At 38.2% G+C, this 27,113-nt stretch overlaps 1 protein-coding gene and 1 pseudogene across 4 annotated transcripts in view; both read right to left on the bottom strand.

Annotated features, from left to right (window-relative positions):
* Positions 1-27,113, bottom strand: part of Fbxo8 (F-box protein 8) — a 48,834-nt gene that overhangs the window by 16,629 nt on the left and 5,092 nt on the right. The window contains exons 2-4 of one of the 4 annotated variants that reach the window (XM_031339849.1): positions 24,201-24,345; positions 10,041-10,377; positions 5,563-5,689 (exon numbers count right to left, since the gene is read on the bottom strand). In XM_031339849.1, coding sequence (XP_031195709.1) covers positions 5,563-5,689; positions 10,041-10,369 — 456 coding nt within the window. In that variant the 5' untranslated portion in view covers positions 10,370-10,377; positions 24,201-24,345. Of the gene's footprint in view, positions 1-1,994; positions 2,091-5,562; positions 5,690-10,040; positions 10,378-19,184; positions 19,313-24,200; positions 24,346-27,113 lie in introns of those variants that run through there. The other 3 variants (XM_031339850.1, XM_031339848.1, XM_031339852.1) reach the window with 3 other exon arrangements.
* On the bottom strand, positions 17,249-18,522 carry LOC116069307 (annotated as a pseudogene).

The following is a 27,113-nucleotide window of genomic DNA, read 5'->3' as shown; positions in this document are numbered from 1 at the left end:
AGAAATGGAGAGAGAGTATATATGGAGGAGAAGGGAGGGAAGGGTGGAGATGGGAAGAGTAGAGGCAGGGAAACTGTTTGGGATGCACTGTATGAGAGAATGATCTATTTTCAAGGAAGGAAGGAAAGAAAAAAGGAAGGAAGAAAGAAGGGAGGGAGGAAGATATGGCAGTTCTTCCAGTCAAAGCCCAAAGACTGTCAAAGATGAAATCACTGCATCACTGACACATCTTCCTCAAACGCTTTAAAGCAAAGAAATATATACGATTTTAGTCACTGTTAGCTTAGCTGGTTGATGAAGCCAAAGCATTCTACTTAATAAACACTGCAGGCACCAACCAGTTCATAACATGAGGCAACTAACTGAGAGACCCACTGACAGCCACTGACTGAGTCAGTCATTCCAAGATAAGCTTCAGGTTATATCCTAGCCAAGAACTAGAAATTCAAGTTTCTGGAACCACAGGCTGTAAAAGACTGCTCAAGGTACATACATCTTCCTGTCAATAGGACTTATTCTCAACTATCTACAACATACAGTTATTATTGAGACTATTTACTATAAAAAAAAAAAGTAAAATTTTCTACTTCTGTCTATATGGCCTGTAAATATTCTCTGGAAATACAGGAGATATTCAGATTTTATACAGCTCATACAGAAAATAAGATAGCAAAGATTTTATTACAAATAGTCAATAATACCAAGTTACCTTTCAGGGACATTTGTATCAGTGTAAAGCAATACTGAATATTGCTTTAGGGGTTTATTTTCTAAAGTAACACTTTCTTTAACAAATTAAGTAATAACTAAAACACAAAATATGAAAATTATCTCAGTCTGTCAAGATACAACAAAACTGTTGTTTTTAATGGAAAAGAAAACAAGTAATTGTAAGTACACAGATTCCATTATAGAGATGGCAGGTTAACTTTAAAAATAATTATAAACCAACAGAGTTTTATCAGATTGCTGCAAATGAATAGTATGACATCACAGTAATTCTTAAACTTATAAGTGTATTTCTAAGTATGTTTCTTGGAATGTTCCTAAACAAAACTAAATACTGTTGTATTTGGATGTTTCATGCTACATGTAATTGTTGAATATTCCCTATGTGCATCAAACCTTATAGGCTTTACAAAGCTGTATTGTAAACAAGCCAACTAACTAGAAATCTATCCTATTCAAATTTACTAGACTTGAAAATCCCTTCCTTACTATGTAATTGAGAATGTTCTTCTGTAAGTTCTGACAAAACCATTTGGGGTTATCTATTCTTAGGAGTAAAAGTTGAGATATTTATACTACTGTCCCTATGCTATGAATGAGATAATAACCATTTTCAGACTATATATAAAAAACTCAATCAAATCTCTACAGTAAGGTGAGTGCCTTCTTAAAATTGCTCCTATAAAGAAAGAACTTATATATTTCCTGGTTAAACAGAAAAAAAAATGTTGTTTTAGCAATCAACTATGTATCTACTTAATTCATTTCCATGTAAAATAGGTCAAACAAAATACTTTCTGCAATTGTTTTTTACCCAAGATCCAATTAGTAAAATGCATAAAGGTGTATGTAATTAGGCATTTTTGTATGATATAGGAGAAATTTGCTTCTATAGCTAATGCATACTTTTATATTGTAAAGATTATTTAAAACATAGAGAGTTGAAAACAGGTCTATATTCACTATGCTTACTATCAGTTTTTAAGACTCTAAATTTAAAAATAGCTATGTCCAGAAAATGTTCTAAACAAGACAGATGAAAAGTACACTTTATCACAACGCTCCTAGCAGAATAGATTGACACACTGAACTTGTACATGCAGGGAAAGTACAACTGAGTGCAAACAGACAGTACTCAGCACGTTCCTTTACTAGAATGTGGTCATTATCACACAGTACACAAGCTCATGCACAAGATCAAGACATTACATACAGCTGAGATCACAACATCATGCAGATAACAACAGCGTGCTAGAGAATCGTACCAAATTGTGCAGATGTTCTCCCCCACCCCATGAGCCACTGCCAGCAGTTGCTATGGAGTTTGGTTACCCATATCCGTGACATGATGGTGTCCTTTGGAGAATCTTGTTCCCTGTGGCTGTAAGTATTCTTATTTTTATATTTTAATGATGTTTGCTATGAAAAAATCTTATGTACAAAATCATGGAAAAATACAGGTTTTATAATATTCAACAAATATTTGTAACTTATCTCAAGCAGCTGCAATAAACACTACTTATATTTGAACATATCATCAACAATAATTTACTGCTTAATTAGATGAACGCCAGAAAAATATGTCTGATGACAGTGCTCTAGTGAGTGGGGGAAAAAATAAATCTCCAAAAAGTCCTCTGACTCTAGCATTCCATTCCCATGATCTGGCTAATTATACTCATATTGCCAAGTTCTCCATGAGAATATCTTTCTGATAACTTTCTTTTATGTGACTTTGATTCACTTTATAAGTAATAAACAAACTGAGTTTGAATTCATAATGAAAAGTAGGATAAAGTCCTTAAAATGATTTGCCTCATTTTTCTGAATACATTGAATGGATACCAGTATTTAAATGCCTTTTTGGGGTAGCCTATTTGTACTATAAGTATATTTTAGTAAAGATAAAATTTTATCTTGCTATAGGTAATCCCTACTAAACACAATAACAGAATCAGAGTGTGGAACCACAGACACCTGGAGTGGCTCAGTTCTGTGCATCTGGGCAGCACCATTCACCCCTTTCAGAGTAGTAAATTAATTTATTCAAGAACACTCTAAGCTACTCTAAATCAGGCTTGTGAATGAAGAAAGGAAATACAGCTAACCTCAGTAACAATGAAAGGTAGGATGGAAAAGGAAACTGAGGATCTAAACATCTTATTTTGATAACTGGAACTCCTTTGCTCAGCAAATATTTGAACTAAAAATTTAAAAATCTAATTACATTACAAATAGGCTTGAGTACTACCTTTTTCTGCCTTCCCTCAAAACATTCTAGGGTTACTAACAAAAACTCTGACATAATGTTTACACCTGCAAACATAGAACCATACTTTTGTGTCTAATTTTCCCAATTTAGACATCTAAAGCTATCTAGCCCATATCCTAATGTATGAGGTCAGAAAAATTTTCTTTCTTTTCATAAAAGCATGATTTTATAATTTGTTTTTAAAACTGCAAGACATTTAGGAAGAAACAACTACTTACCAGAGTTAGTATCAGCAATGATATTTCACTTTTCTGACTTTGTACAACTTGGTACTTAACAAGTTATACTTTGATTACAATGGAACATTTGCAAGACATAAGAATTAAAGATGATACCTTGATTTAACATCTGCATAATTTATGATAGAAGCCAATGAGACTTCACAAACTAGGCATAATGTGGTGAGGGCTTACAAAAGCTGTCTCTCCTGATTTACCTATCCTGGAGCAAAACACTACACTAGCCGCCCTCAGGTCTTCACCAGCAATTGCTAAGCAGACCAAAGGGAAACATTTGACAGCTCACTGTATGAGCTGTTTTAATGAGCAACCAGTAAAGTCTAATTATAATTAAAATAAGAGAGGATATGAAACTAATCCAGTCTATGAATAACTATAGTGAAATTTCTGCACATTTGCCACAGTGCAAGACATGCTTATGTTATCTGTTTACACAGAAGATACTGTGAAAAGCAACTATATTCTACTACTGAATTGGAAAATTACAATAAAGAGAAAACCAGTAAACTCTAATATATGGTAATTCCTTACTGTTCACTATAGTCAAAGAAGTAGATTTTTACATTATAATAGCTTCAAATATATAGTTTGAATGCTAGCTTTTAATAAATCATTCCATTTTTATAAAGAATACCGTGGGATTTTTGGGCATGGTGGCACACTATCTATTGTCTCAGCATTTCAGAAACTAAAGCAGGAGGATCAGAAGTTTAAGGTCAGCCTGAAATATATAGTAAATTCAAGACAAGCCTGGTCTATAGAAGACACTGTCTCAAAAAGCCCAAAATAACAAGAGCAACTAGAGAGAGCATTAAAATTTTATCTATTTTAAATCATTAGTAAGAAAAAAGAAAAAAGAATTGGTATCTGAATGTGAATATTATAGTAGGTTTTATAGTGAACCATTTGTTATATTTGTAATAAGACTAAATATCATTTAGTGTATGTTTAAAAATGGCAGTTAGCTTTATAATTGTGCAAGAAAAATTTGACAAGGAAAGTATTTATAGTAAGTGAAAATCAATTTATTTAAAAATGTACTGTCACTGCATTACTTCACTCATAGTTATAAGAACAATAGATTAGATTTAAGCTTAAAATTAAAAACTGGAGAAACACTTTCCTACTTATAACAAAATTAAGAAAGTTTTAGAACTTGGCTGCATATCTTAATTCTTTCTCCCCTTTTTAAGAGATTTATTTATCTATTTATTTTTTATTATGTCTTTTATGTCTATGAATGCTCTATCTGCATGTACGTCTGTATGACAGAAGAGGGCATCAGATAAAAAGGCATCGGGTCCATTACAGAGGGTTGTGAGCCACCATGTGGTTGCTGGGAATTAAACTCAGGACCTCTAGAAGTACAGCCAGTGCTCTTAACACTGGAACTATCTCTCCAGCCCCCAACTTAAACAATTATTAGTAACTTCATAACAGATGGAAATAATTTAAAAATAACTATTAAATTAAAATAGTTCTAGTTACTGTTTCCATAGAAAATGATGCGTGAAAAGTAGTAACTCCCAAGTAACATCATTTCCATTGGGATTTGAAAAAAGTCCAGTAGATGTATAAGCATTTCTAAAACTCTTTTCCAAGACACATTAAAATAAGAATAGAAAAAGCTGAAGAAAATTTTTCTTCACATTTTGATCATTTTTAAATATTATAAAACAACATAATTAAGAAGGCTTTAGGAAACATGAAATTATGTTTTTAATAACAAATTATTATTATATTAATATACATGTATGTGTTTGTGCTACACTACAAGTAGTATGTAAGTTAGAAGGCAATTTTGTAGATTCTGTTTTCAACTTTCAGCTTTATATGGTTCCTGGGGATTGAACTCAGGCTGTAAGACTTGAGCCATCTTGCTAGCTAAGGTCATCAGCATTCAGCATCTTGATACAGGACACTAGGATGATGTTTTCTGGGATTATCTTTAATACAAACACCTCACTACTAAATAGAGCAAATGGGATGATAATGCTGCAGATATAATTTGATGAACATATTACATGAGTGCCCTCATTAAAAAAAGTTTATACTCCCTGATAATATGTATCAGACCAGTAAAGTAATGTATACATCTCAAGAATACTGCCATACAGTGTTAGCAGATAGACAGATTAGATTATAACAAGGGAAAGCAAACAAAAGAGATTATGGCATCTAACAGTAGCCAGAAGCCTCGTCTTTCAGAGACTGGAAAGGCATGTTCAGTCACTTTGAATTTCCCTCAAGGTCACACTATGAGAAGATTGTAGCAACATCATGTGAGTGCACCTGAGGCAGACAACCCTGTTCTCCACTTACCTCCTCCGGGTTGGCATTAAAGGTGAGGCTTCCCTCATCTAGCTGCATATACAATTTCCTAAAAGAAAATCCTAAAGGTGGGTTCTTATTGTATATAGAACAGTGACCCCATGTGGATTTACACAACCTGTAAACATAAAAGAAAAGAAGACAAAAGTTACTTTACTATATTCCCTAAGATAAAGCATATATTCACATGATAAAATTCTGAAATTAAATGACACAAAATTAGAATTTGTGGCTGTTCAAACATTATCTAAGAATGGAATCGTGTGAATGAAATTTTGAGTGCTTACTAAAAATATAAATAAGTAAAAAGTAAATTTCCAAGGAAACAAGAGTCTTGTGACCTCGGTTTCTTCAAAAACATGGAATTGTTCTTGGAATATGTTTTGGGTTCCTCCCAAGGTCAGTAGATAGAAATGAATTTACATCAGATTATTCATTATAGCCTCTATTGTTATTTATTTATATGCCTATATGGAAAAAACATGTTTTTGCCACATAAGACTTGCCTTGTGACTGAATACCTTAATCCTAGGTAACACTGTCTGAAGCTCTGAATAAAACTGCATGAGTCTTAAGTGTATCTCATGTTTAACCTTCACCCTCCCAGGTCCCACTGCCTTTAGAAGAGTAAACATGTGGCTACAAACTTTTATTTTAAAATTTACATTTCTGGTTTCATGGAATATAATAGATTTGATACAATTAGCAATTTTGGTAGCCCCTAAGAATTTCAGTCACAAAGATTAATCTTATTTGTGAATACTATCTAAAGTTAAGCACAATCAATTAAGAATAAGATCAATGATAGATGACAATCACTTAAAATTACTAAATTACAGCCACTATGTTCAGGGTTTTAAATGCACTGGCTTTCTCAATCCTGTCAACAGTTCTCCTACATCAGTGGACCAAAGAAGAAACTGAGACAAGCAAGTTCTCAAACATTCCTCCGTTACTGGTGGGAGTGCAAACTTGTACAATTACTCTGGAATTGATGGTTTCTCTGAAAGTTGGGAGTACTTCTACCTTAAGACCCACTCCTGGGCATATATACAAAAGATGTCCTATCATACACAAGGACACTTGTTCTACTATGTTTATAGCAGCTTTATTTGTAATAGCCAGAAATTGGAAACAACCCAGAAGTCCCTCAACAACAGCAAAAAATAATGGTTCTAAATTTACTTAATGGTTATTAATTAATTTATTCACTTTACAACCAAATTGCAGCCCCCCTTCCAGCCCCTCCAGGGGAGGGCACCCTTGATACCAACCCGTCCCAGCATATCAAGTCACTAACAGGACTAGGCACATTCTAGAAAGAAAATGTGGTTCATTTATACAGTCTAATACTACTCAGCTACTAAAAACAAGAGCATCATGAATTTTGTAGGCAAATGGATGAAACTTGAGAATATCATCCTGAGTGAAGTAACCCATTCCCCAAAGGACATGCATGTACTCACTGATAAGTGGATATTAGCCATAAAGTACAGGGTACCCATGCTAAATTCCACAGAGCTAAAGAAGCCAAATAACAAGGAGGGCCCAAGGGAGGATGCTTTAATCTCACTCAGAAGGGGAAACAGTCATCAGAGGTGGATGGAGGAAGGGAACTGGGTTGGAGAGGGAATGGGGAAGAGAATAAGGGTGGGAGTGGATAAGGAGTATGGAGACCAGGTAGAGAGGGCCTTGAGAGTGAAAGAAAATCAATGGCAGTCGAAAGTGGATGAACATCTCTAGGACATGCTAGAAATCTAGGATGGGGGAGACTCCAAGGAGTCTATGAGGGTGACTCTAGCTGAGACTCCTAGTAGTGGGGGATATGGAGCCTGAAGTGACCACCTCCTTTAACCAGGCAGGCCTACCAGTTGAGGGATAAGGATGCCAACACACCCACAAAACCTATGACTCAAAATGTGTCCTGACTACAAGATGTCCAGAGACAGAGACTGAGGAAATGGACGACTAATGACTGGCTCAACTTGAGACCTATCCCATGGGCAAGTGCCAATCTCTGACACAACTAATGATACTCTGTTACTATTGCAGACAGGTGCCTAGTATAACTGTACTCTGAAAGGCTCCACCGATCAGCTGACCAAAACAGATGCAGAGACCCATAGCTAAACATTAGACAGAGCTCGGGGAGTCTTGTGGAAGAGTTGGGGGAATAACTGGGGAACTAGAAGGGATAGGGACTCCACCAGAAGATTTGACTCACCTGGACCCTTGGGAGTTCCCAGAGACTGAAGCAGCAACCAAAGAGCATACATGGGCCCCCACTCATATGTAGCAAATGTATAGCTTGGGTCTCCTAACAACTGGAACAGGGGCTGTCCCTGACTCTGTTGCCTGCCTGTGAATCCTGTTCCCCTGACTAAGCTGCCTTGTCTAGCCTGAGTGGGAGAGGATGTGAGGATGCCCCTAGTCCTGCAGTGACTAGATGTGCCAGGGTGGGTTGGTACCGGGGGAGGGGGACACTCCCTTCTCAGAGAGAAGGGAAAGAAGGAATGGGGAAAAGCCTATTTGAGGGGAAGAGAGGTTAGGGCTGTGATTGGGATGTAAAGTGAATAAATAAATAAATAAATAAATTAATTAATTAATTAATGGAAATTAAAAAGACAAAGACAAGCAAGTACTATGCATTCCTGTGCATTCCTGTAACATATAGATATAGTAAGTCTTACTCAAGGCTTGCAATGTGAAGCTAATTGGGATCTATTAAATCCATGCCAACTTTGAAATAACAGTAAATGTTGGTCAAGGAGACTTGTCTTTCTTTTTCAAAAAAGAATACATTAACAACAAATTAAACAAGCACTCCACAACTATGAAGATCAATGCTATGATGCTAAGCATGCTTAAGATGCTGTTCCAAATCCATGATTCTTCACTACTACAAAGATGTGCAGCTGCTAAAATTTTTATTTAATCTTGAATAAGAACTGTATCTCTTAATAAACTATTTTCTATAGCATAGGACCATGCTTTTAAAATTTATACAGATGCATTACTTAGTATTTGAAAGCTAAAGCATTTGGTGTAATGCATCAGAGTTCAGGAATCTATCAGAGTACATTAAGACAAAAAATACTGAAAATATATTTTAATATATTTAAATGTCTTTAAAGCTCTAATAAAAAACTATTCAGACTGAATTTCACTAGTTCAGAAATGAATACTGTTTTAAGTTCAAATACAGAATCAGCTGTTCACTGCAGCCCTAGCACTGAATGAGAGGCCGAAGCAGGAGCTCCAGGAAGGACTTGGTCAGTCTGGGCTACAAACAAATGAACAATGAAGCAAAACAAAGTTCAAATAAAAGAAGACAAATTATTTGTGGAAAATGCTAAGATATGGGGGAAAAGATGAGCAAGAATAAGCCAGGTGTAAAGTATTATTCTAATCTTTATAATAGGTAAATCATTAAAAACTCACTTATCTTAAGTAATTCTATAAGAATTTATACTCACACAGTATAACAAGTCCATAAACAATAAGACAGACTGCTTATGTATATTAGTTGATAATAAATACTTTTATACTATAATCCAGGGACCTTAGGAAGATCAAATCAGACACGCTGCTACTGAAAATATACTTCCATTGGAATTTGGTAATTTCAATTAATTTATCAAATCTGTCAATTAACTTTCCAGTTTAGGTATACTACTACCATGGATAAGTTCTTTATCATTAAGACAATGAGACTTAAGTTTTGGAAAGAATACTAGAAAATCTGAAATCCAGTGATTCTTCTAATTGGTAGCATTTTCAAGACTGAAAAGAAAGAAACCACATCATGGCTGTTTAGGAATAAATGAGATTTAAAAAACAAAACAAAACATTGTTTCACAAAGCTCTTGGATGTGGTTTAAATTGAAACTGGTGTAACAGCTGTTAAGATTTATGTAACAAACTGTCCTGTCATGCTTTTCCAATGTTCACCTGCTTTCAGTGATGAAAGTTTAGAAAAAGCGGAGGTGAAGTTGTCATAATTTAAAAGTTGATGCTAGCAAACACTGTTAAACAGAAATGTAACACCACACATGCTTACTTTGAAAGCGACAACACTCACTGTTTTAGTGATCTCAAAGTTTCCCTAGTCTTCAGATGATATTCTAGGAAACACTAACTTGACTAAGATATAAGGGCTACACACTATAGATTATAAATTCTAACTCAGAATGGATACGCTTCTGAAATTAATGCAATTTCTGATGTATAATACCCTGTCTTGTTTGTAACTTCTTTGTGTTAAAGTCATCATCCCATTGTCTTCTCTACTGTCTTTTTGGGAATATCAAAACCAACTGAGAAGATAACTCTTATTTATTTTTCTGGGATTTAGTAAAAATTACTGTAAGCTCATATTAAAAGAAATTATTTCACAATGCATGCATGCTATGAAAAGAACATTAAACTGGATAGGGATCTCAGTTAAATATTGGTTGAGTTTGTCTTACCCTTGCCAGAGAAGTTCATCATTAGCGAGGTCTTGCCAAACACACGAAGCTAAGCAGAGGTCAGTTGCATTCAGGTAGGATAAGATGGTGAAGCTCAGCTCAGGAGGCAGCATTTCCAAGTTAATGAACCCTTCCTGTTCTTTAGACTTCCTTGCCTTCAGAAGATGATAGATATCGATACCTCCTTGGGCTTGTTTCCGGTGGCTGGTGTGAGAAATGTTGCTTGAAGCCACTCTCCTGCTCTGTTCTCTGCTGAGGTAGCCTGTCTCACCGTAGGCTTCCTGTTGGAGATGCTGGTTTCTGGCCACTCTCCAGAGTCCTTGACCCATCTGCAAGCCTGAGAGAAGGCCAGAAAGTAGTAAGGGTGACAAAGCAACAAACCATCTTTCCCAGAGGCACAACAAATCTGACACAACACATTTGTTTATTGGAATTAAAAGTTCTCATTAAAGCATAATTACAAAAGGAAAACAAACAATCCACTTTAAAAGACTGGTAATAGCTCAACTGCTAAGAGAGCTGCAGGGTATTTATTGTAAGGAAGAGCTGGGATGCTTCACGTGGAGCACTTGGGAGAGAAGTTTAAATACCTGGTCTGCTCATAGCCTCTCCACCAGCTTGCTTGCTAAAGACTTAAAATTCACAAGGAACATAATCATTTGTTCATGTGGTGGGAGTTAAGTTGCTGATGTCCTGAAAACACAAGTTGCAGTTTGCATACTTATAGGCTAGTATTAAATCCAGCTCTGACTGGAGCCCAGGACTTCAGTTAAACAGCCTCCAGACCCTGCTTTTTATCACAACTCAGGCTCAGCTAAGCTAGTCCCTTTTAACCAAACTCCCAGATGCATAATAGCTGTGACACAGGCTTTCCACTTAATTCCTGCCAGTCTACACTTAGGCTGTAGACTGTAATAAAATGTAACACAGGCCCTGAAGTCTAATTCAAAACCTTATAAATTAGACACCTAGAATAAATTTCTCAGCAATAACTGCCTATTTTGTTTCATGGCTGCTTAAAAATAAAATTGTAATTTAGAGCAATTTTTCAACTCTTCTCCAAATAGCCCTGTGGATTTGTCCAAAGCACCTGGGAAAAGATATAAGAAGGTGTGTTTCATTCTCCCCCACCTACATGTCACCTGTCAGAGCAGCTGTTAAATATCCTGGACAGATATTTAGAAAATATCCTCGTGCAGATATTTAGAAAATGACTGGCCTAAACTTACTTGATACTGCTTTCAAAGCAAGCAGTTTTTCCTGAGAAAAGAAACCAAGAAGAAAAAAAAACTAAATCAGGAAGACTATTTAATACAAATAATTACTTTCATGAATCTCTTTCAAACAAAATATCCTTGTTTCACTAATCTGAACTATTTCAAAAATTTTAGAAAAAGAATTGATTTTCACATGAAGGCAGTAAGAGACTGAAATAATATGATTTCTTGGTATGATTTGAACCTTAGATGGAACACAGAAAGAAAAAATATCCACCCCTACTAGACACACAAAACAAACCACTGGTTACCACTATAGAAAATCCTAGAAATAACTTCAGATCCAGAAGAACTTCAAAAATGTAGAGAATAATATTTTCTTAATTTGAAAGAAGTCACATGTATACTTACTAAATTTGTGGTTATTATCAAGACAAAAAATTGAGGTTATGGATCAAATAACCTATCTATCTATCTATCTATCTATCTATCTATCTATCTATCTATCTATCTATCTATCTATGTGTGTGTATAGAGCCATTACAACTATGTTCATAACAACCTTTTTTGCAGTAGCCAGAAACTAGAAATAACCCAATGTCCCTCAACCAAATAACGGATACAGAAAATGTTAGGTATATTTACACAATGGAATATTACTCAGCTATTGAAAACAAGGACATCATGAATTTTGCAGGCAAATGGATGCAACTACAAAATATCATCCTGAGTGAGGTAACCCAGACACAAAAGGACATGCATGGTATGTACTCACTTAGAAGTAGATATTAGTCAAAAAGTTCAGAAATAACCATGATACAACTTACAGACCATATGAAGCTTAACAAGAAGGAAGGCCCAAGTGTGGATGCTTCAGTGCCACTTAGAAAGTGAAACAAAATAATCATGGGAGGCAGAGGGAGGGAGGGATATGGGTGAGTAGGAGAGGGAGGGTTAAGGGGAGGCAGGATCAGGAATGAGGGGAGACAGGAGAGAATCCCAAGGGTCAGGAGAATGAATAAAAATATGCAGCAGTGTGGGATAGGGGAGCAATGGGGGACCTCTGTAAAGTCCCAGACACCAGGGATGTGAAGGGCTCCCAGGACCCAATAGGGACAACCTTAGCTGAGGTGCCCAACAGCGGGGAGATGAAACCTGAAGAGACCATCTCTAGTAGATAGACAGGGCCCCAGTGAGGGATGGGGATACCCATGCATCTCAAAATGTTTGACCCAGAATTATTCCTGTCTAAAAAAAATGGAGCAGACTAAAGGAAAGACCATCCAGGGATCAGCCCAACTTGTGTTCCATTCCATGCACAGGCACCAAACCCTGACACTATTGCTGATGCCATATTGTGCTTGCAGATAGAAGCCTGGCATGGCTGTTGTATTAGTCAGTGCTCTCTAGAGTCACAGAACTTATGGTAGTCTCTATATAGCAAAGGAATTTGTTGATGACTTACAGTCTGTAGTCCAACTCCCAACAATGATCAGCAACAGCTGTGAATGGAAGTCCAAGGATCTAGCAGTTGCTCAGTCCCACAAGGCAAGAATGCGAAGCAGAAAGCCCTCCTTCCAATGTCCTTATATAGGTCTTCAGCAAAAGGTGTGGCCCAGATTAAAGGTGTGTGCCACCTCATCTGTCTTAATCTTCTAGGATTCATAGCCACTATGCCTCAAGATCTTCATGCCAAGATCTAGGTCATTAGCTTGTATCTCTTAGCCTCCAGATTAGGCCCACAGGTGAGCCCTCCAATTCTGGATTATCGTTCATTCCAGATATAGTCAAGTTGATAACCAGGAATAGCCACTAAAATCTACGCCTTGTCAACTTGACACAAATAATATCTCAAGTCCACTTGAAACAATACCAAGATCATGAATATGCCTAACATGATATAACTATTCAATTGCAAACACATTTGTAAATTTACGAGGGGGCAATGTTTCTTGGGTATATTCTTTAGTGTCTCAACTTAAATACCAATAGGTGTTAAGGAAATTGGAAGAAAGACAAATGTATTCTTAACAGTATTCCTTTTTCCTTTTTTTTTTTTTTTTTTTCCTAGACAGGGTTTCTCTGTATAACCCTGGCTGTCCTGGAACTCACCCTGTAGACCAGGCTGGCCTTGAACTCAGAAATCTACCTGTCTCTGCCTCCCAAGCACTGAGCTTAAAGGTGTGTGCCACCACTGCCTGGCTTAACAGTATTCTTAATAAAATAAGAGAGAAGCATTCATATTACTTTATAATCCTCAGTTCTGCAACTGGTTATGTGGCCTTAGCTGGTATTTATGACTACCTTCCTCTACTACCCATTCTGTATTTCCTTCCCCCTTGGTAAGCATCTCAGCAGGTCTCGACTCTTTTCCTGGAGGATTGACCCATGCCTTCATTCCTGATGGGTCATTCCTTTGTCATCCTGCTTGGATTAGGCTGTTGTAGTTTCCCATTGACTTTAATCACAGGACATGGTAGTACAAAGAGATGCCTTAAGGGATCTCCTGCACTCCAGACGTAATCCTGCTTACCTCCATTGTGAAGAGGCAATCCAATTTCTCCATGGTAATCTGGATCTATCACTTTTCCTAACACTGTTATTCTTTCCTTAGCCTGTTGGTTTAAGGGTATTAGAAGCCCAAAATGACCAGGGGGAAGTCTGAGCTTCCAGTTCAATGTAATATTTGTTGTGGCTCCTGGTACAAGAACTCCCCCCTTTGGAGCCAAAACTTCTAGGACAGAAGAAGCTAGACTTGTTGGGACAGGAAGCAAAACTTTTCCTAGAGGGTCACTTGGAATGATAATGAGCGGAACTATTCCCTTTTCCACCCCTTGATTCCTAGACCCAAGGATCCTGGCTATGGGGAAAACTGTACCATATATTGGACACTGATTTAAAGCATATACTGCCTTCAGAAGAACTCTGCCCCAGCCCTCCATGCTGTTGCCACCTAATTGGTGCTGTAACTTCAAAAGACCATTCCAGCTTTCTATCAGATCAGCAGCTTCAGGATGATGGGGAACTTGGTAAGACCAGTGAATCCCATGATTGTGAGCCCACTGTCATACTTCTCTGGCTGTGAAGTGAGTTCCTTGGTCAGAAGCAATACTGTGTGGAATACCATGACGATAAATAAGAAATTCTGTGAATCCACAGATGGTGGTTTTGGCAGAAGCATTGCGTGCAGGAAAGGCAAATCTATAACCAGAATAAGTATCTACTCCAGTAAGAAAATGTCCTTTCCACAGAGGAAGTGGTTCAATGTAGTCAACCTGCCACCAGGTTGCTTGCTGGTCACCTTGAGGAATGGTGCCATATGTGGGGCTCAGTGTTGGTTTCTGTTGTTGGCAGATCTGGCATTTAGCAGCAGCTGTAGCCCGGTCAGCCTTGGTGAGTGGAAGTCCATGTTGTTGGGCCCAAGCATAACTTCCATCTTGGCCACCATGGCCACTTTGTTCATGTGCCCATTGAGCAATGATAGGGATGGCTGGGGAAAGAGGCTGACTGTCCACAAAACAGGCCACCCTATCCACTTGATTAATGAACTCCTCTTCAGATGAAGTCCCCTTTTGGTGAGCATTTACATGGGACATGAATATCTTCACATTCTTTGCCCATTTGGAGAGATCTATCCACATACTTCTTCCCCAGATGTCTTTCTCACCAATTTTCCAATCGTGATCTTTCTAGGTCCCTGACCATTCAGCCAATCCATTGGCTACAGCCCATGAGTCAGTGAACAATTGTATATCTGGCCATTTCTTCTTCCAAACAAACTGTAATACCATGTGTACTGCCTGAAGTTCTGCCCACTGTGAAGATTTTCCTTCACCTGTATCTTTCAGGGTAGTCCTGGAAAGGGGTTGTAATGCTGCTGCAGCTGTCCACTTCTGGGTGGTGCCTGCATAACATGCAGAGCTATCAGTAAACTAGGTCCTAGTCTTCTTTTCTTCAGTCAGCCGATCATAGGGAACACCCCATGAGGCTATAAGGGCATGCTTGGCAGCAGATGGCATTTTAAATAGGAATGGAAACCATAGATAGGCATTTGAATAACTTCTTCATGTAACTAGCTTGTACTCTCAGGACCTGCTCTGGCCCAATCACGTATATACCACTTCCATTTGATAATTGACTGCTGTTATGCACGTCCTACTTTATGACTTGAAAGGTCTAATAGCACCCAGCTCATGATGGGTAGTTAAGGTCGCATAGTAACTTGGTGTCCTATTGTCAAATGTTCAGTTTCCACTAAGGCCTAATAGCAGGCCAAGAGCTGTTTTTCAAAGGGAGAATAGTTGTCTGCAGAAGATAGTAGAGCTTTGCTCCAAAATCCCAAGGGTCTCTTCTGTGATTCACTTACAGGGGCCTGCTAGAGGCTCCAAAACAGCATCTCTATCTGCCACAGACACCTCAAGTACCATCGGGTCTGCTGAATCATATGGTCCAAGTGGTAGAGCAGCCTGCACAGCAGCCTGGACCTGTTGAAGAGCCTTCTCATGTTCCAGGCTCCACACAAAGCTAGCAGCTTTCCAAGTCACCTGGTAAATGGGCCTGAGTAACACACCCAAGTGAGGAATGTGCTGTCTCCAGAATCTAAATAGACCCACTAAACTTTGTGCTTCTTTCTTGGTGGTGGGAGGGGCCCGGTGCAATAACTTATCTTTCACCTTAGAAGGAATATCTCTGCATGCCCCACACCATTGGACTCCTAAAAATTTCACTGAGGTAGATGGTCCTTGAATTTTGGTTGGATTTATTTCCCATTCTCTGATACACATATGTGTTACCAATGAGTCCAAAGTGGTTGCTACTTCTTGCTTACTTGGTCCAATCGGCATAATGCCATCAATATAGTGCACCAATGTGATATTTTGTGGAAGAAACAAACGATCAAGATCCCTTCTAACTAAGTTATGACCCAGGGCAGGAGAGTCAATATATCCTTGAGGCAAAATTGTAAAGGTATATTGCTAGCCTTGCCAACTAAAAGCAAATTGCTTCTGGTAGTTCTTATGGACAGGTACTGAGAAGAAGGCATTTGCCAAATCAATGGCTGCATACCAGGTACCAGGAGATGTGTTAATTTGCTCAAGTAAAGAAACTACATCTAGTACAGCAGCTGCAATTGGAGTTACTACTTGATTTAATTTTTGATAATCAACTGTCATTCTCCATGATCCATCTGTCTTCTGCACTGGTCAGATAGGAGAATTAAAGAGAGATGTGGTGGGAACCACCACCCCTGCATTTTTCAAGTCTTTGATAGTGGCAATAATTTCTGCAATTCCTCCAGGAATACAATACTATTTTCTTTGGCAGAGGCAACTCTAAAGGCTTCCATTTAGCCTTTCCAACCATAACAGCCCTCACTCCTCAGGTCAGGGAACCAATGTGAGAATTCTGCCAATTTCTGAGTATATCTATCCCAAGTATACATTCTGAAATGACCACAGGATATGTTCAGGGACCTACTAGACCTACTGTGAGTCTGACATCAGTCAAAACTCCATTAATTACCTGTCCTCCAATTCTGGATTGTAGTCATTCCAGATATAGTCAAGTTGACAACCAGGAATAGCCACTACAGCTGTCCTCTCAGGGGCTCTACCAGCACCTGACTGAGACAGAAGCAGATTCAGCCAACCATTGGACTGAGTTCAGGAATCCCTATGGAAGAGTTAGGAGAAGGACTGAAGGGACTGAAGAGGATGTCAACCCCATTAGAAGAACAACAGTATCAACTAACTGGACCTCTTAGAGCTCCTAGAGACTTAGCCACCAACTGAAGAGCATACACGGGCAAGACTGTGTCCCCCCATACCCCCCAACTACATATGTAGCTGAGGATTTCCTTGTCTAATCTTAGGGGGAGGGGATGTGCTTTGGCCTGTTGTTGCTTGATGCCCCAGAGAAGGGGTATTCGAGAGGGGTGAGATAGGAGTGAGGGAGTAGGGGAGCAACCTCTTAGGGGCAAAGGGGAGGGGTGATAGGGTAGGGACTCATGGGCTCATGGAGGGGAGAACAAGGAAGGGAGATAATATTTGTAATGTAAATAAATAAATAATTTTAAAATTAAAGTAAAAGAAACGTAATGGCTCAGCTGTTATGAGCACTTACAACTCTTGTGTGTGTGTGTGTGTGTGTGTGTGTGTGTGTGTGTTTCAAAAAGCTTTATTTTTTACTTGTTCTAAGACTTTGGAGAGGCTCCAGGGTGGTTACAAAGCTGCCTGGTGGCTTGAGAGGTTCATTCAGGTGAAGGTCCTGAGGCTGGCTGGTGCAGAGCAGAGGAGGGGGTCTCTCAGAAGGTGCAGAGGCCTCCTAGTCGTGCTTGACAGTGAGCTGCTCAAAGAGATACTCGCCCAGAGATGCCTAGGGCCCTGCCAGCCTAGGGAGGTTGGTCAGGTGGTTGCCCTTCCTCTTGATGAGCTTCACCTCCTTATCTAGGAAGTGGCTTTCCAAGAAGTCACAAAGATGAGGGTTTGTGTGGGCAGAACCCAGAGCATGCAGATCCAAGAGGGCCTGGTTCAGGTTCCTCTCCAGGGCCAAGGCAGCATCCATGGCTTCCTGGGTTTTACCCTGTTCATCCTGAGATGGCTTCTGCACATCCTGAAAGAGTGCACCGCCCCCAACCCCTGATATTGTTCTGCAACTTGAGGAGGTGCCTTCGTGTTTCTCCTTGGCCAATTCACGGAAGAAGTGGCCAAGGCCTCCATAGCTACCTCATCGCAATCAAAATAGAAGCCCAGAGAGAGGTAGGTGTAGCAGGCCTGCAGGAGCAAGTTGGCCAGGAGGTTCACAGCAGCTTCCACTTTGGTGGAATAATTCTGAAGAATCTGAGAGGTCATGGCTGATCCAGAGTTCGGGGCTAACTGAGACGATGGTGCTGGCTGGTCCTAAGAGCTGAAGGAGTTGAGGAGATGGTCCCGGAGGCTGGAGAGACTTGTAAGGCAGCTGGAAACTAATAAAGTGGGAGTCTCTTGGTCTGCTCGGTCCAAACACTGCTGAAGCAAGACACAGATCCACAGGACCTCCAAGGTACTTACAACTCTTGCACAGGAGCTCAGTATGGTTTCCAGCACCCATGTTAAGCAATTTACAACTGCCTGTAGTCCAGCTCTAAGAGATCTGCTGTCTCTAGCCTCCATGAGCACACACATATTCCAATATAGAGACAAGCACTGGTGATTCTAATGCTTGTGAGGAAGTAATCATGAGAGTGCATTTGGAGGATAGTTTGGTAGTTTCTTTTTTTTTTTTTTTTTTTTTTTTTTTTTTTTTTTTTTTTTTTTTTTTTTGGTTTTCTGAGACAGGGTTTCTCTGTGTAGCCCTGGCTGTCCTGGAACTCACTCTGTAGTCCAGGCTGGCCTTGAACTCATAAATCCGCCTGCCTCTGCCTCCCAAGTGCTGGGATTAAAGGCGTGCGCCACCATCACCCGGAAGTTTGGTAGTCTCTTACAAAAATTAAATATACCTTGTAACAGGCAATCCAGCACTCACACTTTGTTATTTACTTTTGTAAGTTAAAAATATATTGTTCTCATAAAATGTTTGTACATGAATGTCTGTAACAGTTTTATTTATAAGTCCTCACACTTAAAAAAAAAAACAAAAAAACTAATGTATGCTTCAGCAGGGAAGGGCAAAAACAAGGGCGCATTCCATACAATGGAATAGTACTCAGCATAAATACTTTCAACATGAACAATGCTGTAACAAGCCAAAAAATGTGCTCACTTGTCAAAGTTACCTGGTCAAAGAAAATAAGATGAACAGAGAGACCACCTAATATGTCAAGAATTTCAGACTGAAAAACACATTTTTTTTTAATATTTGCAAACATGAGTTTTAGTGTAAATAGGAGTTATTGTGATAAAATTACAGCTGGTTATTTATAGGTACTAAGGAAAAAAGATAATTCTACCTTAAAAATATGCTTGTAGGAGTGCAGGCTATTTCTCATGTATATAGAAGTTACTTCTCATTATTCATGGCAGTGCCTTCTATACAGTTGTTATAAACACTGAAATGATGAATATTCAAACCACTGCTCTGTGGAAAATGAAAGGTTAGGTTCAGACAATGGCCACATAGGTAAATAAACGTGGTGCAAGAATGGGTGGTCTCCAAAAATTATGCAATCACAACTCTTGACTATCAGGTCCTTAGTTACTTACTTACTCTCAGCTCACAATAGCAAGTAATGCGTCTCTCAGAGACATTATATACATTTCTGGTTTAAGAGCAAAATAATTCATATTCAGTTCAGAATACATGTATGCATTATAGTAATAGACAGGGAATTCTGGAATCTTACTCTTATGGTTGCTGAGTTACCTTGAACAATATGGGAACATGTCATAGGGACTGAAACATGGCTATTTTTATTAATTTTATCACAAGATTTTTATATTCTGGTTTCTTTATTAACATTTCCTACATTTCAAGTTTAATGATATGCTCTCAAATTTCTATGCTGTTATAGTAGAGTAGCTGGGATGACATAAATGGAAACAAAATTTAAGATGGATTTGAAAACAAAGAAAACTTATGAAAAATATTTACTTATAGTCCATAAGCTCAATTAGCTAAAGCTGCCTTCAAAAATGAAGAGCATATGAAATGGCTTAGCCTGCAAAAGCACTTGCTGTAAAGACTGATGATCTATGTTGGATTCCCAGGAACCACGTGGTAGAAAATGAGAAATGACTCTTACAAGTTTTCTTATTTCTGATATATGTAATGACAAAGGTATATCCACACACATACTAATGTACTCACATAAAATCACACATATAAATATATACAAAATGAAAAATACACAGAGTGTATCATCACATTTTTGCAATAGAGGAAAAGCTACACTGCTTTGGAGATATAGCCATTGGTAGGTTGCTCAAAGCCCAGAGCATGTCCCTAAACTCACTATATTCATGTGCATGGGTAGCACCAACTGGACTGAAGAGTGTTTTCTTTTTCTTTTCTTTTCTTTTCTTTCTTTTTTTTTTTTTTTTTTTTTTTTTTTTTTGTGTGTGTGTGTTTTGTTTTGTTTTCAAGACAGGGTTTCTCTGTATAGCCCTGGCTGTCATGGAACTCACTCTGTAGACCAGGCTGGCCTTGAACTCAGAAATCCGTCTGCCTCTGCCTCCCAATTGCTGGGATTAAAGGCATGCACCACCACTGCTCTGCTGTGTTTTCTTTTTCTTTTATTTTACTTTGTTTTATTAGATATTTTCTTTATTTACACTTCAAATGTTATCCTCTTTCCTGGTTTCCCCTCTGAAAACCCCCTATCCTCTCCCACCCCCCCTCACCAATCCACCCACTTCCACTTCCTGGCCTTGGCATTCCCCTACACTGGAGCATAGAGCCTTCAAAAGACTAAGGGCCTCTCCTCCCACTGATGCCCGACAAGGCCATCCCCTGCTACATATGCAGCTGGAGCCTCCATGTGTACTCTTTAGTTGGTGGTTTAGTCCCTGGGAGCTCTCGGGGTACTGGTTGGTTGATATTGTTGTTCCTCCTATGAGGCTGCAAACCCCTTCAGCTCCTTGGGTCTTTTCTCTAGTTCCTCCACTGGGGACCCTGTACTCCATCTAATGGTTGGCTGAGAGCATCCACCTCAGTATTTGTCAGGCAATGGTAGAGCCCCTCAGGAGACAGCTATATCAGGCTCCTGTCAGCAAGCCCTTGTCAGCATCCACAATAGTGTCTGAGTTGGGTGACTGTATATGGGATGGATCCCCAGGTGGAGCAGTCTCTGGACGGCCTTTCCTTCAGTCTCTGCTCCACATTTTGTCTCTGCAACTCCTCCCATGGGTATTTTATCCCCCCTTCTAAGGAAGACTGGAGTATCCAGACTTTGGTCTTCCTTCTTCTTGAGTTTCTTGTGGTTTGTGAATTGTATATTGGGTATTCTGAGCTTCTGGGCTAATATCCACTTATCCATGAATGTATACCATGTGTGATCTTTTGTGATTGGGTTACCTCACTCAGGATGATATTTTCTAGTTCCATCCATCTGCCTAAGAATTAAAAAATAGGGTACAGAACTAAACAAAGAATTCTCAACTGAGGAATACTGAATAGCTGAGAAGCACCTAAAGACATGTTCAATATCCTTAGTCATCAGGGAAATGCAAATCAAAACAACCCTGAGATTCCACCTCACACCAGTCAGAATGGTTAAGATCAAAACTCAGGTGACAGCAGATGCTGGCGAGAATGTGGAGAAAGAAGAACACTCCCCCATTGCTGCTAGTATTGCAAGCTGGTACAACCACTCTGTAAATTAGTTTGGTGGTTAGTCAGAAAACTGGACATAGTACTATCTGAGGACCTAGCAATACCACTCTTGGGGATATACCCAGAGTATGCTCCAACATGTCATAAAAACATGTGCTCCACTATGTTCGTAGCAGCCTTATTTATAATAGCCAGAAGCTGGAAAGAACCTAGATGTCCCTCAACAGAGGAGTGGACACAGAAATTGAGGTACATTTACACAATGGAGTACTATTCAGCTACTAAAAACAATGAATTTATGAAATTCTTTTCTTAATATCAAGGAAGAGGTAACGTTCTGTAACTGGGATCATGACAGGAACTAGGGAGAACCAAAATGACATAATAGCGGATGGCTATGACCAAAATATATTGTACACATGTATAAAAAACTCAAAGAATTATTAAAACATTATCTAAAGAGAGATAGATTAATATAGAATATTGTAGAGAAAGAAGTGAAACATATATGTCCTAGAAAAGCCAAAAAGGCGGAGGACTCAAAAACTGGGAAAAAAAGAGAACAATTCAGGGTGAGATAGATAAGGAAAAGCAGGAGGTTAATTTCTCTGGGTCACTGTTTCTTTACTTGTACAATAAGGGTAGAAAAAGATTCTTCTTTGGAGCCTGGAGATATGATCTAGTAGTTAAGAGCATGTACTGGCCAGGTAGTTGGTGGCACACGTCTTTAATCCCAGCACTTTGAGAGGCAGAGGCAGGCGGATTTCTGAGTTTGAGGCCAGCCTGGTCTACAGAGTAAGTTCCAGGATAGCCAGAGCTATACAGAAAAACCCTGTCTCCAAAAAACCAAAAAACCAAAATAAATAAATAAATAAATAAATAAATAAATAAATAAATAAAATAAAATTAAAAAAAAAAAAGCATGTACTGGTCTTGCCCAGAACCTGAGTTAAGTTCCTAGCAGTCACACTGGGCAGCCTACAAACTGCCTGTAACTCCATCTTGGTGGGATCTGATAATTTGGCTTCTGTGGGCACCTGAACACATCTCACACAGACATACAACACATACACATATCTAAAAACTACATCATCTTATGTATAATGGTTACCGAACAACCCACCCTATAGTCAAGACCATCAGTCCTACTGGAGTCATACATCTTATGCCAACATTTTATTTTCACAACAATCTAATGTGCAGTCATTAAAGTATCACTAAAACACATACACAACATTCTACAACTTTTCTTTTATTCAGTGACTTTTCAGTAAAGCTTAACAATTTTCTATGTGTGTGGTTTTGTTTTGTTTTGCTTTTGTTTTGGTTGTGTATGTACACATTTGCACATGGAGGTCTGAAGTCCTTGATTGCTCTTCACCTTTAATTAATGACTCAGAAGCAGAGAAACATATAGATTTTGACAAGGATGGTTGGTCAAGGAGCTTCAGGACCACCCTGATATTACAAATGCACTCTGCATATTCTAGGAGCTGCCTATACTTCCAGAAGATGAAGTTACTATAAAAAAGTTCATCTTCCAATTTTCACCCTTCCAGGCTACTTGGTATTTCCTTAAAAACTACCAATAAAATTTGCCTTTCAGGAATAGTTTCTCTATGTATCCCTGGCTGCCCTGGAACTCATTCTGTAGACCAGGTTAGCATTGTTGAAATTAAAGGTGTATGCCACCAGTGCTGGGTAAGGCAATATTTCTTAAAGATAGACTGAGTTAGCTAATGGCAAACTATAACAAAAGCAATTATTATAATTTGAAAAGGGATTCTTGGAATTAATTTGATGATATGCCTAATGGGCAGATGTTGGACAATTTGGATATAAAGTAAGAAGGGAAATGATAGATTATATTATATAAATATTAAAAACCCTACAAACCTATATAAGTGACTAATGAAAGTATAAATAAAATAGAAGAGAATGCTTTTTCAACATTATAATCCCTAACAAACAGAAGGAATAATGGAGCTAGAAGCCATTTCATTACCTTCAGAGAAAAAAAATGATGTAAGGTACAAGTATCAATAAATCTAGAATGGAATTTGATAGAGAATTAGTAGAGTGATTCTGTCAAGAAAAATTCCAAATGAGAAACATTAATTAATAAGTATGTGTATGCAGGTAATGTAAGCAGGTGCCCAAGAGGCCAGAAGAGAGTATCAAATCCCCTGCCCGGACATGGGTGCTGGAACCTGAACTCTGGTTCTTTTGAAGAGCAGCAAGTGCTCTTTAATTGCAGTCTTTGACCATAAAAATAATTGCCCCCACACCCAAAAACAGAGAAAAACTTTTAAGGAAAAAGAAACAAAATATATATCCCAGGTCTTTTTTGGATGTGGAGATTTAATTCTTTGATGTTCTGGTCTTGTTGTCTTGTTCCCTTCCTTTTGTTCATAGTATACTTGAAACATTTAAAATCAGTTTACTTACTACTCTGTAACAACCACTCAAAACTTTTTTAATATCATTCCACCTTAATTCTCACAATCATCTTCAAGGGTCAATGCACAGACATACATACAGGTAAGATGCCCTGTATTATGCATAAATAAAAGTAAATCTCAGAAAATAAAAGAATTCTCAGACCTAGAAAACATTACAGAGTAATTATCTCTTGCAGATTGGCATGCCCCAGGGGGATATGCTGGGCAGGGGACTGGGTGGGAAGGGGTCTAACCTGGATGTTCCCGGTGTAGAAGGCCTGGTGAAGGCTGGGAGAGCTGTGGCTGGACAATGGCACTCAGGGGACAACTTGCAGCTCAGGGCAGCTGGGTATGCCCCAGAGGTCCCCGTTTTCTACACAATTTACTTCCAGTAGATGGCTGCATTTAAAAAAAAAAAAAAAGATGCCATTTTGACTGATCTTTCTCTCCCCATCTCTCTCTCTCTGTCTCTCTCTGTCTCTCTGTCTGTCTCTCTCTCTGTCTGTCTCTCTGTCTCTGTCTCTGTCTCTGTCTCTGTCTCTCTCTCTCTCTCTCTCTCTCTCTCACACACACACACACACACACACACACACAAAGGCTGGGCCCTGTTAGATTACTCACTAATTAAGAAAATGCTCTGAGTTACCGCTGGATCTTAGGTAGGCATTTTTCAATTGAGGTTCCATCCTTTCAGATTCTAGCTTGTGTCAAGTTGACATAAAACTAGCCAGCACACAGCAATGAAGAATGATTCACTTTCAGTCAAAAATCTATATAGAGGCCAATAGGAACAGGAATAGAAGAGTCTCTCAAACTCAGATGCTAATGATTTATTTTTTTCCTCAGTCAATCTGATTCTATAAAGTTCTTTCTGAGCTGTGTTGTTAGTTATACATATGTGATGACTGACAAAACATTGAGTCATTTCATGTAAATTCTCATCATATGATGCTAATTTTTTTCACTATGTTTTACATCTCAATAGTGCAAGTATAATAAGTATAATTTGTAAATAAATGTCCTAACTCAGGTAAAGTGTTAACATACTATGTTTAAAATACAGATTTGATTTAATTTTAAGGATTTAAATTTTATTAAATTTTAAGGAATTATTAAAGAAAAATTCACATTTTTTTTTTTAAAAGGGCTTTTCTCAAACAGACCATAACAACTTCATGTTTCACTATTTGAGGTCTTAAAATCTTCAGGTGTCATGAGTAGTATTAATGGAGTTAGGACTGTGTGAGAGAGTCTGAGAGAAACTACTTCTAGTGAGGCACTCAGAACCAGATTGGCAGCCAATAATTCATGTCTGGATACCACAAAAATAGACAAATAGACCACCAAAGTTGTTTAGAGTAGATCGGTAAAATTTCTTTAAGAAACACCTGATAACAAAGCACAGTCCTAAAATTTAGAGTCCACAGTTCAGAGCAATGGAAGGTCAGTCCACAAGGTGGTCTTGCTAAAGAGAAAAGGGAAACAGCTAAGCACTAAGAGGTCACGAGGCACATGAAACACATAAAAGCCCCACTCATTAAACTTAGAGATCTGGCCCTGAAAGAGCAGGCTTTTTTGTTTTTTACTAAAAGGCATACCATTTGTGGGTTGTTTTAATCCAAAAAGATTTACAATATTGCCTTGTTTTCTAAAGTTCGCCTCCACCCTCACCCCCACCTCTTTAATTTCTGCCTAAAAGTGCTAGCAAAATAGCATTTGAATGAATGTAAGAAAATGAAAACATGTTATGCAAACATAACCACAAATCTGAGTTTAGGTTTATTCAATTTCTTCAGTTTGCTTTGACCCAAACATGATGTTGTTTTAACTTGTACATACAATTACTGTGTCATACCGTTCACAGATACCAGTTTTAAAAAACTGGTTCTCCTTTGAAAGACTTACTATTTACCCAGCATGGCTATATCAGCACCCACGATGATGGCACATTCTTGCCTACTCCCTCTATGCACATCACCTAAGGTATTAAAACAAAATACTGAGGGTAACCTGAACTAAGGAAGAGAGTCAGAAATAAGATGATTTTATCCAGGCTTCTTCCATAACAAGTTGTGAGAACTAGGCAAGTCTCTTAAAATCTTCAAGTCTCAGTTTTCTCATGGTATTTAGTTAAAATAAGAGTTCTGAGCTTGATACCCCCAATCTCTTTCAGCTATGCATGTTTTTTGTTTGTTTCCAGAGACCCCTGCATTTAATAAAGAAATGTCAGACATCTACAAAGAGTCTGACAAAGAGTAAAACCATCTCTGTTTGCAGGTATGACCTTACATGTAGAAAATACTAAAGATTCTGCAAACCCAAAGTAAAACAGAACTGAAATTCACAAAAGCAGCCACACACGTTAAAGATTCTTTTACAATACTGACTGATTGGAACTTTGTATTTATGGACAGTGGGAATGTAGATATCTAGAATCAAATTATCTTGAACTATTTTTAATTCCCTAATAGCCATCCATTGCTCAGTATGTCTGACCTAACATCCTTGTGATTGCCACATAAAACTTTTTGGGATGTATTAACTTAATTTAACAACTAACTTCACCAACCAAAATGCTAAGTATGTATCAGACAACATCTGAAACCTGTGGCAGAGATTTTCCTGATTTATTATATCCCACTTTCCTCATACTTCTATCCAGTACTTGAAAAGGGCCTTGATCCAGACTTTCTTTTATACTGTAGCTATAAAAATGTCAAAAAAAAAAATGTTACAGGCTGGAACATGGTAGTTGAAATAACCGGAAGTCATGTTCTAAGATTATGGAATCATGTTTGGCTCCAGAACAGCTATCTTTTATTCTCTTTGAATTAAGAGCTGTGTTGTTGTATCAAAAACAAAACAAAACACCTTATAATTAACAAATGAATTCAGCAAAAAAGTAGTACACTAGGTCAACAGAAAAGATTAGTTGTACTTTTATATACTAATGAACAATCTGGACAGGAAATTAAGAAGATAATTTCACTTACAAGAATACAATATTTAGGAATTAATTTAACTATTCAGTTGACTGGGGACTTCTACAATGATAGGTACAAGCACTGCTGGCAGAAGTGAAAAGGAAATAAATAGAAATACATTCATATTCATGAACTAGAAAACTTAATATTGTTAACATTTCCTCTTTTTTTTTTTTTTTTTTT

The sequence above is a fragment of the Mastomys coucha genome, unplaced genomic scaffold, assembly GCF_008632895.1.
Source record: "Mastomys coucha isolate ucsf_1 unplaced genomic scaffold, UCSF_Mcou_1 pScaffold22, whole genome shotgun sequence".
Lineage (NCBI taxonomy): Eukaryota > Metazoa > Chordata > Mammalia > Rodentia > Muridae > Mastomys > Mastomys coucha.
This window is presented reverse-complemented; position numbering and strand designations above follow the sequence as displayed.